The following is a 12576-nucleotide window of genomic DNA, read 5'->3' as shown; positions in this document are numbered from 1 at the left end:
TCATAGGTCCAGAGAAAAGCCTAAGCTAGAGATATAGATAAGATACACCTGGAAGTTATCAATGCATAAATGGTTACTAAATCTACACACAGGTCCCTAGAGACTGTGCAGAGACAGAAGAACAGACTAAAGCACAGACTACTGGATAACATCTAACATTTAGGGTACAAGCACATACAGAAGAGTCAGTAAGAGAACCTAGGAAGAAATGACCTCTCTAGAAACAAGAAAAATAAAGAAAGATTAATGTCACAGAAATTAGTGACAAACAAGTTGGGATGGAATGAGGAGGAAAAACGAGAAAGAACAGAATTACAAAAAGAAGGGTGTGGACAATAAGACAATAGTACCAACTACTAGAGAAAGGTTAAATTTGTCAAGGACAGCAGGCTGGCATTGACAACATGGAGGAGACAATGCTGACCTTAGCAAGCACAGTTCCAGTGAAGTGAAAGATTGATGGGAATGGAAATGAGACTGCAGTAGGTTAAAGTGATAAATGAATGGATGGTAAAAAATAAACCTAGCTAGTACCAACTTTCAACAGTTGATATTGTCCAAAAAAAGGATATAGAATGATTTTTAAAAGTAAAGATGGAATTAAGGGAAGGCTTTGCCAAGAAAATTTTTAACTTGAAAAGAAAATTTCATCTTTCCTACCTCAGAAATGTGGGAAAAGAGAAAACAGAATGAATTCATATTTTTCTCCTATAAACAGAATTATATAGAATAAAAGGAATTCTCATGTACCCAATACTCAGTATTTTCTCATATATACAAAAATATTCAAATATTGCCATGCTTAATACTGAACCACACCTAGGTTCTTAGGTTGTTCAAATCGTCTATTGGAATAAACCCCAATGTGGTAGAGAATGTATGAGGGCCCTGTGAAAACTGAAAAACAAGCTGTATTCTCTCATACTAAGGGCTCAACATTAAAGATATAATCTTCATCCCATTGTATACCAATTCATATAACTGAATGAAACAAATCTATCACACTACTAAAAAGCAACTTACCTCTGGCTCTAGTTTGAAAGTGAGCCACTCATCAAGTTTTAAAGCTGCCAAATTAGCAGTAGTTCTATCTTCCATTTCACTATCACTACCATCATTAGGAATACCATCTGCTGTTCAAACACATATTGAAAGAAAAAAAAGTCACTTTTACCATTTTATATCATAGCAAAAAAGGTAAGTAAATATACTCTATATTTACATAAATCCTCTTGATATACTAACAATTTGTGTGGACAGTTCTCCAAATACAACAGATCACATATTAAATCTCAATATATGGGCATTCTTTTTTTTAAATTGATGCATAGTTGATTTACAATGTTGCATTCATTTCTGGTATACAGCAAAGTGACTCAAGTATATATTTTATTACAGATTATTACAAGATATTGAATATAACAGTTTCCTTCGCTATACACTAGGACTCTGTTGTTTATCTATTTGCCATGTTTTATTTCTTTCTCAAATTCTAAAAATTAAAATTTCCCAAATTTTGTCAAGAACTCTCTTCTCTATCTATACATTCTCTTCAGAAAATTCATTCTCATGTCTTTAATATTATTTACAAGCTGATGACTTCCAAATTTGTACCGTTAGTCCAAACTTCCCTGAGCTTCAGATATGTAAATCCACTGACTTAAAAAAAAAAATCTTACTTAGGATGCCTTAGCCATCTCAGATTTAACATGTCTAGAACAGGACTCTTGACTTCTTCCCTACACAACCTACTCTTCCTAGTTTTCTGAATCTCAAATAAATGGCATCAGTTACTCAGCAACCTACCATAGCCAAAAACCTGAGAGTTAATGATACACTTTAGTATCATTTAACTCATCTTATTACATGAAAAGGGAGCTACTACCACATAAATGTTTATAATTTCAAAATTTGTTTTGTTTAGCTTAAAAAAAACCTCTTTTTTTCATTTCCTTCATAATATATTTACCTCGAAAAGATGAAGGTTCCTGAAGAGCATTACTTGCCAACCTAGCTGGTCCACAAAATACCAATACAGTGACAGGTGTCACTGCAGAACAACATCTAATATTAGCTATTCTATGAGCTCTGGTCATTTCATCATAAATAAGCCAATCTGTGGGCAGTGCCTGAACTGCTGCAGCTTGACCATTGGCTGGAGGAATCTATTAGGAAAATAAGTCAAAAAAATTTTAACTGTATTTATCACTTTAATTTACTGGTAACACTTTTAAAATGTAAAACGTCCCTCAGTGAAATAGATAATGTTTATTGGCACCCAAACAAAAATTAAAGCAAATTATTGCTTGTGTAGTTTGTACAAAAGTCCTCATTACTTAACACATTACTTCTTCCAACTCCTAGATTCAATCAAAATTTTGTTCCAATGCTGAATTTTATATGTGTATATATACACTAATTTCTTAAAGCAGGTTGGTATTTGGAAAATTTTTCATTGATCTTCAGCTATCTAAATTAGATTAGTTTTACCTCAAGGATTAAGAGCATTCAAAATGTTTTACCTTTTTATATTGAGGCTGACTGAGAACTGAGGTGGGATGAAACCGTACTTTTTTCTCTTTTGGTCCTGTCAATACAACATTCTCTCTGTCCACATGGACTAAATTAGGATACATGCCTGCAACCAATGCAGCTTTAACAACAGCCCAGTTCTCAGAATTTGTGTTAACATCTCGAATGTCACCACCACCTCGTGCTCTAACAAAACCTAGAAAGAGAAAAAAAACCACGCCAACTTTCTCTATTGCACAAAATATACTTTTAAATTAATGTGTTTTCTATAAAAAAATTGTACAACCCATATAATGATATTCAAATTCTGTAATAATTCATAAAATCTTCTCTGAAAAATTTAAAATAGAGAATCAATGTTCTAAGAAAATTTAAGTTTGCTTAGGCCGAAGTAAGTAGAAGGTTCACTGGGGACTTAGAGACTTTAAAAAATATATATATTCTTGCAATAAAATTCTTCATAAGCTGCTATCAGAAACATACTAAAAATCACAGCTAAAAACCTAAACTATTCTGCTGAATGGTATAAATAACATTTTGGTTTCAAGGGACACTAATTCTGGAAGTGAAGTCAAGTAAATAAAGAGTATTCTTGCTTGAATTTCAAAAGTCCTTAGTATTTCCTCACATCTGAGACAACCCAAAATTCCCTGGTTCATTCCTTGTATTACTTTGGCACTTCAGCCATCCCATGAATCCAGGCTCTGTTATTTTTCTTCTATTTCCTTAATGTACTATGTCATTCAAAAAGAAATTTAAAGAAGCAACCCTAAACTGAAATAGAAGCACTGGCATTCTCTTTTAAAAAAAAAAAAATCAAGTGTCTTCAAGCTATTACTAGTTGTGTTATGTTCCAAAAATATAAAGGCTAGCATTCATATCAATCTACTTAAATTTTTATAGTTTCTATTTCATAGAGCTAAACAATTATTTACTAATAGTGATAAAAATATAAAAAATAACAAGTACGATATCCAAATTAATTTTTGCCAACAAATACAAATTGCTCATAGTCAACAATATCAAAAAGTATTCATATATTTCTCATCTACAGCTTCTGCTATTTTTTTAATCAACAAACAAAAGTTGAGGTCATGTAAAAGTCTACAAAGCAGTTCATGAACATAAGATATACAATGTGATAACGTCATAAAAAATAATATAAGATGGCATTAGTTAACACTAGAAATACTATGAGGTATGGGCAGGGTATTCTCAGTAGTTTAAATAGGTTCTCTGGAGGAAAACTTTACCTGACGCTCTAAGTTGACCAAGCAACTGAGTTCTCATGCCTATGATTATTTCCATGGTAGCTTGTGAAAGAAAATTCTTTTCACAAAAGGCTCGCTCCCACCCATCACTTCGAGCTTTCTGCCATGCCTATGAAAATATAATTACATGACAAGACACATTTACCAATCATCTGTTAGTTAGGCAGCAAAGTAACTGAAAATCACTACGTTAAGCACTCCCGATCAATTCTCCTTTTTCTAATTATTTTATCAAATCTGAGACTATAAAAAATAAACAAAAAAACAAATGCATAGACACAGGGAACACACTGATGGCTGCAAGGGAAAGGGGATGAGGAGGGTGGGTGAAATGAGCGGAGTCAAAAGGTATAAACTTCCAGTTTTAAGATAAGTAATACTTAGGGAATGTAATGTACAGCACAGTGACTATAGTTAATAACACTGTATTGTATATTGGAAAGTTGCTAAGAGAGTAAGTTTTTTAAATAACTTTATTGAGATACAATTGACATTTAGTATTAGTTTCAGGTGCATAACATGATTTAGTATTTGTATATATTGTGAAATGATCACAAGAAGTCTAGTTAAGACTAGAGAGTAGATCTTAAAAGTTCTCAACACAAGAAAAAAAATTTTAACTATGTACAGTGATGGATATTAACTAAACTTAATGTGATTATTTTGCAATATATGTAAATATTGTCATTATGTTATATGCCTGAAACTAATATGTTATATTAAAATCTAATTTTTTTAAATAAATAATTTTAAAGTAAAATCTATGACTTTATGATCAAATAAAATTTATCATTAGTTAATTTATACCAAATGATATGAAAGTCATTGAGTTTATAAAATCCCAATGAGAACTAAGTATCAGGAAATCTAAATAACTATGAAAAAATATCTACCTTTACAGGTATGCCTATTAATTTTCCTCCACTAAAGTACGGGAGATTTTTCAATAAGCCATCTTAATACCATTTATATCTAAGAATCCTGCCACTCCAGGCCTCTAAAAATAACCTTTATATCAACCACCTAATCTGTCTGAGAATGGAAAGTGGGATTCCTAGAAATCATCTACACGTAGTATAAGAAAGCTCCTCTTTCAAAATGAGTTCTCTTGCTTTGGAATACAAATGAAAGACAAAGGCAGTAATTTACCCTCTCTGCTTTTAAAGGAGCTAGGGAAAAAATAAAGGATAAGAATTCAACTTCAAATCTCTCCCTAATTATTATCACTCAACTGACTTACTCTATAGTATCTAATAGACCCAATTAATAGCAATGCATGAACCACTGTTTAATAATGCCCACAAGAGAGATTACAATTATTTTTAAAAATTATATTTGTTGGAAAAATCCTGTATGCTTGGAAAAGAGTACTTCCTGCATTAACAATTTTTTAAAATGCAGAGGCACAGCCTGCACAAGAGAATTTAAGGATAAATAACATGTCTACCTTTTCAAGAAATAACATATTCTTCCCCACATAAGTGAATTCCCAAATTACGTATCATTTCCCTTACTCAGGCTCACTTTCTTTATCTTTTCTTCCCCATTTACCACTTTCATCAGATTCTATTATTAGCTTAAAATTTTTAAGTGGTTTTTGGATTTTGCTTTATAAAACTAAATCCTTAACATAAAGTCTTGAGCACACACAAAAAAGATGTACTCTAAAAATCAATAAATAGATATTAAATTCAAGATAATTTTCTTCCAGGTTTTGTTCTATATACTTTGAATAGTACACAATGTTTCTTAACTAAAATTTTAGAGCACTCCTTGATCAAGACATAATTAAAGATAAGAAATTTGGGCTTATACAGTATAAACTGTATTTATAAGTATAAATAAAAATATATACATATATACACATACATATTTCTACAAGAAGAAAATTGAGAAAATAAAAAAAGGTAGTGAAAAATATGATAATTCTAACATATTAACAGTAGGAAGATATTTTTCTGGGCTATTGATAAAAATGTGACTTTATAATGAAACAAAAATTAATGGAATCATACCTATTTTTAAATTTGTTACACTTACCCCAGAAATGTGTTTAACCAAAAACAGTTCAAAAATAAAAAGACATATAATAGTACCTGGAATGCTCTGAGAAGTGCCATATGGTCACTGAAAGTTCCTGCAGTGAAACGTTTCCTACAAAGCATAGCTGCACGTTTTTGAGAGGCCTGCGTTGGCAGGACAAAAGGATCTCGATAGGCTAGTGTGCAGGCAATTGTAAGGATGGGGTCCAGACACTTTAAAACAACAGCACACAGGACCATTTTACCAAGATGTGGTTCTACGGGCAAGTCAGCCAAATGATATCCAAGTTCAGTGAGATCTTCCCATGCATCCATTGCATCTATAGTCTAAATAAAAGTATATAAAATAGAATTTGACATGACCAAAACTGTGTAATCAAACCACATACTTGAAAACCCATAAGTAAGATAGAAGAACGTAAATTTTCTTTTGCTACCACATCTCATAAAAATATATTTTGCTTCAAATATATTATGTAAAAATGAATCAAACTTACAGTTTTACTCTAATTACCATGAGAATACTATTCAAAATACATGATTATTAAGATTATTTTTTAAGCACAAAATTAGTTAAGACAAATTCTCAATTGTTTCAAATTTCAAGTAAAACAGTCAGATAAAATGAAACTATTAAGACACCAACCTTAAGCATTTGTACAGCATTTCTTACAATTAAAGCTGGTGGAGGTTCAGGAGCTTTCATAAGGAAATCAGCAATAGGACAATTAACTGGGGCTAACAGCTTCGTATGTAAACAAAGTTCCTGTAAATAAAAACAGGAAATAAATTTGAAATATTGACATTTATAATTAATTTTTATTAAAAAAAATCATAGGACCTATAGTTACGCAACACAGACTAGTGGAGTCTTTAATTAAAATGAACAGTAGAGGGAACAATGTCATTCTATGAAAGATCTTTCTGTGAAAGATGGGCTTATACATTAGTGCGAGAACCTTAAGAAACATCCTCCATCAACTCTGTTCAAGATTACCACAGCTACTGCTGGCAATGTCTCCTCAAACAGTTGTTACATATAACAATCACAATCAATGTCAAAAAATCTTTGTTTTCCTTTATATTACATTCTAGGATCTTTTATCCATTCAACAAATATTTACGTGCTTCTAGATGCTAGGCATTTTGCAGCAAGTTAGAGAAAAAGAAGATAGGTAGACACTGTCCTCATAGATTTTCATTGTGTATGAAAAACAGAATAATTATATAATTAACCAATTACAATTGTGATAAGCACTACAAAGGATACAGGTAACTAAAGACATGAAACCAAAGATTTAATCAAGTTCAAGAAAGAGTAGGAGGTGGTGGCTACGGGAAGTCAAAGACAATTTCCCTGAGGCAATGACACTTAAGATGTAAAGATTAAGTAGGAGTTAATCATGAAAGGATTAAGAGGAAGGATTCTACAGAGGGGATAGCAAATATAAAGTTCCTAAGATAGAAAGAAACAAGATATGCTTGAGAAATTGAGACTATTGGTATAAGTAGACAGAGGAGGAAAGGCAAGGATTAAAAAATTAAAACGAGACACAAGTATGAGAGATAATTTAAGCCCTTAAATTCTGTTAAGAATTTTGCATTTTATCCTAGGAAGAATAGAAAGTGGTTCATAAGCATGGGGAAGCGGGAAGTCACCCAGGTAAATGGGTGCCAAAAGTATGATCCAGTGTCTCTTTAAAGGTTTGGAAGGCAGCATCTAGCTCAACACACCAAAGAATCGAATTAATGCATTTCTGATAGTTGTCCCAAGAAACTACATAGTGTATGGCTGTTCCATGAAGTCAGAAAACCTAAGGGAAAACAATTCACAAAGTTCAGGTAATCTCACTGAACTCAGTTCCAAAACTACCCAGGTAAGCTCAGCATCTTAAACTGAGATTTTGGTATTATCTTTTGGACCTTAGATGATTTCTCTTCTACTTCTCATTCAGAATTTAAAAGGTGAGCACTCATGTGGTTGACAGATTCCTAGAATATTGCATCAAAAATATATTTATAAACTATACCATAATTTAAATGACCCAAGTGATTCTTTAACATTGTGGAGATTAATTAAATTTTCTTATACAGGAAAAATATTAGTTATATATAACCACTCTCCATAATATACACTTTATAATTTTGTTTTATAAATTGATTTTTCGAAAATCCAATCGATACAAGTTGAAATACCCCCTCTTTGCCTTCATCCACAAAAATAGCCTTTTGAGGTTAAGTAAATTTCCACCTGTAATGGCATTCTCAAAAGCTCGGGAGTCTGAAATTCCAACATATTCTGGAATCGAAGTCTACTGAACAGCCGAAAACAAATTCCAGGTCTGCATCGTCCTGCCCTTAAAAAAGTAAAATACAAAATTAAGGCTCAAAAAGGCTCAAACAAGGAATAAAGAATATAATCAGGAAACTGTAAAAGCAATGTGATTTAGGAGACAGAACAATGAACCAGTATCAAAACATCTGAGTTTGAATCCCTACTCTGATACTGACCCCCTAACCTTTGAAAAGGTACTTCACATGGCTGGGACTCAATTATCTCATTTATAAAATGAGACTGAAAGACATATACCTGACATACTTCTAAGACAATGGTAAAATTTTTTAAAATATATATACAAATAAAAGCTAGTAAAAAACAAAATGAATAAATATATGGTAATTTAAATTTAATCAGTTTTACTGAGCTGATACTAAGCACTATGTTCAGACCCAGTGATTAGAGCTGTGCCATTTATGCATTACACAACTCTAAGGGAGTGTCAACTACCCTATCATCACAGAGACTTGTTTAATCTTCTGAGAAACAGCAGAAATACATCATGAGGAAGAGCAGTTACTTTTAATTTCACTCAAAGTCCGTACAGCAGCTAATGCAAGGATAATATGCTAAGTGATAGAGACGCAGAAATATCCCTATCCTCACAAAGCTCACAATCCAGAGAGACAAATGTAACACAAGTTTGATACAAGTCAGAAAATCTGACATTATTATACCATTCCTTCCTTCATCAAATATCTCCCTCACTATACACCTATCAGCCTTCTCACTATCCAGGCTCCTCTAAGAGATTTCTATCCTTCCCCAATCCTTAAATGTTGATGTCCCTCTGCCCTACTTATTCTACCCTCTCTTCCAAGTGATATTAATAACCCTCCTAACTTCAAATTCTATCCACGTAGGTCTCCTTATCCTAATTCTAGATCTATACTTTACAAGCCTCTTAGGTCCACTTGGCTTTTTCACAGTCAATTCAAACTCAACACAACCTCAAATTAATTCTCCCCAACATAACGACTCCTCATATTTTCCCTGACAATGGCACCACCATCCACAAAATCTTCTTAGACAGAAGCCTGTATGACATCCGTCACTCCACTCTATTCCTTAGCCCCCAGCCCCTGGACAAACAATCACCAATATTACTCTCCTTAATAGCTCTTGAATTAATTATTTACAGGCATACCTCAGACATACTTCAGGTTCAGTTCCAGATCATTATAATAAAGTGAACAATGCAATAAAGCAAGTCACAAGAATGTTTTGGTTTCCTAGTACATATAAAAGTTATGCTTATGTTATACTGTAGTCCATTTAGTGTGCAATAGTATCATGTCTAAATAAACAATGTACATACCTTGATTTAAAAATATTTTGTGCCTTTTTTTGGACTTCACATATAAGTGACATCATTTATGTCTGCACTTAGTACGATAATCTCTAGGTCCATCCATGTTGCTGAAAATGGTATTACTTCATTCTTTTTTATGACTCAGTAGTATTCCATTGTGTATATATACCACAACTTCTTTATCCAATCATCAAGTATACTTCAATAAAGAAAAATACTTATTGCTAAAAAATGCCAGCCATCCTCTGAGCCTTCAGCACATCACATTCTCTTTGCTGGCAGAAGGTCTTGTCTCAATGTTGACAGCTACTGACTAATCAAGGTGGTTGCTGTTGAAGGCTGTGGCAATTTCTTAAAATAATACAACCATTAAGTTTACCACATCAGTGGATTCTTGCTTTCACAAATGATTTCTCTGAAGCATGCAATGCTGTATGACAGCATGTGACCCATAGAATTTCTTTCAAAATTGGAGTCAATCCTCCTAAACCCTGCTGCTGCTTTATCAACTAAGTTTAGGTAATGTACTACTTTGTTATCATTTCAACAATCTTCACAGTACCTTCACCAGAATTAGATTTTATCTCAAGAAACTAGTTTCTTTGCCAACTGATAAGAAGCAGCTCCTCATCCATTAAAGTTTTATCATGAGATTACAGCAAATGAGTCACATCTTCAGACTCTACTTCTAGTTCTCCTGCTATTTCCACCACATCTGCAGTTACTTCCTCCCCTCAAAGTTCTCCATGAAGGTTGGAATCAACTTCTTCCAAACTCCTGTTAATGTTGGTATTTTGACCTCTTCCCATGAATCACAAATGTTCCTAATGGCATCTAGAGTGGTGAATCCTTTCTAGAAAATTTCCAATTTACTTTGCCCAGATCCATCACAGGAATCACTATCTAGAGCACATACAGCCTTACAGAATGTACATCTTAAGGATTAAGACTTGAAAGCTGAAGTTACTCCTTGATCTGTGGGCTGAAGAATGGGTGTTGTTAGCAGGCATGAAAACAACATTAATCTCGTGCATTCCCATCAGAGCTTTTGGTGACTTAGGAGCATTGTCAATGAGCAGTAATATTTTGAAAGGAAACAATTTTTCTGAGCAGCAGGTCTCAACAACAAGCTTAAAATAGTCAGTAAACTACATTGTAAAGAGATGCGCTGTCATCCTGGCTTTGTTGTTTCATTTATAAAGCACAGGCAGAGTAGATTTAACGTAATTCATAAGGGTGCCAGGACTTTCAAAATGGTCACTGAGCACTGACTTCAACTGCAAGTCACCTCCTGCATTAGCCTCTAACAAGAGAGTCAGCTTGTTCTTTAAAGTGCTGAATTCAGGCATTGATTTTTCCTCTGTAGCCCTGAAAGTCTTAAATGACATCTTCTTCCAAGAGAAGGCTGTTCTCCAAGGCAAATCTGTTTAGTGTAGCCACCTTCATTAATGATCTTAGCTAGATCTTCTGGATAACATGCCTCATCTTCTACATCAGCACTTGCTTCTCCACCTCTACTTTTATGTTACGAAGACAGCTTCTTTCCTTAAACCTCTGCTAGCTTCAAAGTTTTCTTCTGCAGCTTCCTCACCTCTGTCAGCCTTCTAGAATTGTAAAGAGTTAGGACCTTGCTTTGGACTAGGCTTTGGCATAAGGGAATCTTGTGGCTGGTTTGATCTATCCAGATCACTAAAACTTTCTCCATATCAGCAGTAAGACTGCTTCAATTTTTTATCATTCATGTGTTCAATGGAGTAGAATTTTCATTTCCTTCAAGAACTTTTCCTTTGCATTTACAACTTGGCTAACTGGCACTAAGAGGCCTAGCTTTCAGCTTATCTCTTCTTTCAACATGCCCTCCTCACTAAGCTTAATCATTTCTAGCTTTTGATTTAAAGTAAGAGAAGTGCAACTCTTCCTTCCACTTGAACACTAAGAGGCAATCATAGGGTTGTTAACTGGTCTTTCAATATTGCTGCGTCTCATGGAACATGGAGGCCCAAGGAGGACAGAGATGGGGAATGGCTGATCAGTGGAGCAGTCAAAACACACACAACATTTATGGATCTTTTGTCTCCTTACATGGGCACAGTTTGTGGTACCCCAAAACAATTACAATAACAACATCAAAGGCCACTGATCAGAGATTACCATAACAAATAAAATAATAATAGTGATAATAGTAATAATAATAATAGTAGTTTGAAATATTGTACGAATTACCAAAATGTGACATAGAGACAAAAAATGGGCAAATGCTTTGGAAAAAATTGCACTGATAGCTTTGTTCAACATGGGGTCCACAGGACTGCCACAAATCTTCAACTTGTAAAAAACTCAGTATCTACAAAGTGCAATAAGGGGAACCACTTCTCTTTATTTCTACCACTACTATTATAAAACTGGTTACTCTCATCTCTCCCTTATTGTAAATGATAGTATCAATGAAAGAGACTCCTACTGGGGTCCTCCTACCATCATTTTTGTCTCGACCAATTCAGTGCTCAAAGATCTAAAAGAATACTATAATCATGCTACCCCCTGGTTTTTTAAGAAGAAAAAAAGAAAGATAAAACACAAAATGGTCCTTAAGGACCAGTCTTCAACTTACATCTTTATATTCATTTTTTTTTATTATTCTCATCTAAACTCCAACTAAACAACTTTCTTTGTCACTCTTGCCTTTCTTTAGGCCATTGTGAATGTTTCCCCTCTACCATTAGAAATGCTTTCCCACAATACCTATTTATTCCTATTTGTCTCAGATTCTATCTTAACTCCTCTAGAAGTATTATCCAGTTATAGTGCACATCACACAGTATTAAAATTGTTTAACTTATTGGACTCCAAGAAGGACTGCAACATTCTCCCCATGTCAAACGTCACCCATCAGACTATAGTCTATTCATCATTGCAGCCCTAACACTTGCACAGTGAAGGCTGCCAAAAAATATCTGTTAAAGAAGATGATAATGAAAATTCCTACAATTTCTGACTTTTATCTCTGATAATATACTATTAACATGGTGTAAGTCCAGCTACACTTGTCATAGGAGGACAACTGACATAATAATAAGAACA

The 12576-nt window shown here is 33.7% G+C and overlaps 1 protein-coding gene across 6 annotated transcripts in view; it reads right to left on the bottom strand.

Moving 5' to 3' along the window:
- YTHDC2 (YTH N6-methyladenosine RNA binding protein C2) overlaps window positions 1-12576 on the bottom strand; it is an 83784-nt gene that overhangs the window by 13471 nt on the left and 57737 nt on the right. For 5 of the 6 annotated variants that reach the window (XM_045507772.2, XM_045507775.2, XM_010971770.3 and 2 more), the window contains 7 exons: window positions 8097-8202; window positions 6492-6611; window positions 5900-6172; window positions 3786-3912; window positions 2523-2728; window positions 1970-2165; window positions 1024-1133 (listed from right to left, as the gene is read on the bottom strand). In XM_045507772.2, coding sequence (XP_045363728.2) covers window positions 1024-1133; window positions 1970-2165; window positions 2523-2728; window positions 3786-3912; window positions 5900-6172; window positions 6492-6611; window positions 8097-8202 — 1138 coding nt within the window. The remainder of the gene's footprint in view (window positions 1-1023; window positions 1134-1969; window positions 2166-2522; window positions 2729-3785; window positions 3913-5899; window positions 6173-6491; window positions 6612-8096; window positions 8203-12576) is intronic. The other variant, XM_045507773.2, reaches the window with a different exon arrangement.

The sequence above is a fragment of the Camelus bactrianus genome, chromosome 3, assembly GCF_048773025.1.
Source record: "Camelus bactrianus isolate YW-2024 breed Bactrian camel chromosome 3, ASM4877302v1, whole genome shotgun sequence".
Taxonomy (NCBI): domain Eukaryota; kingdom Metazoa; phylum Chordata; class Mammalia; order Artiodactyla; family Camelidae; genus Camelus; species Camelus bactrianus.
The sequence above is the reverse complement of the archived record's forward strand: the minus strand, read 5'-3'. Positions and strand labels throughout refer to the sequence as shown.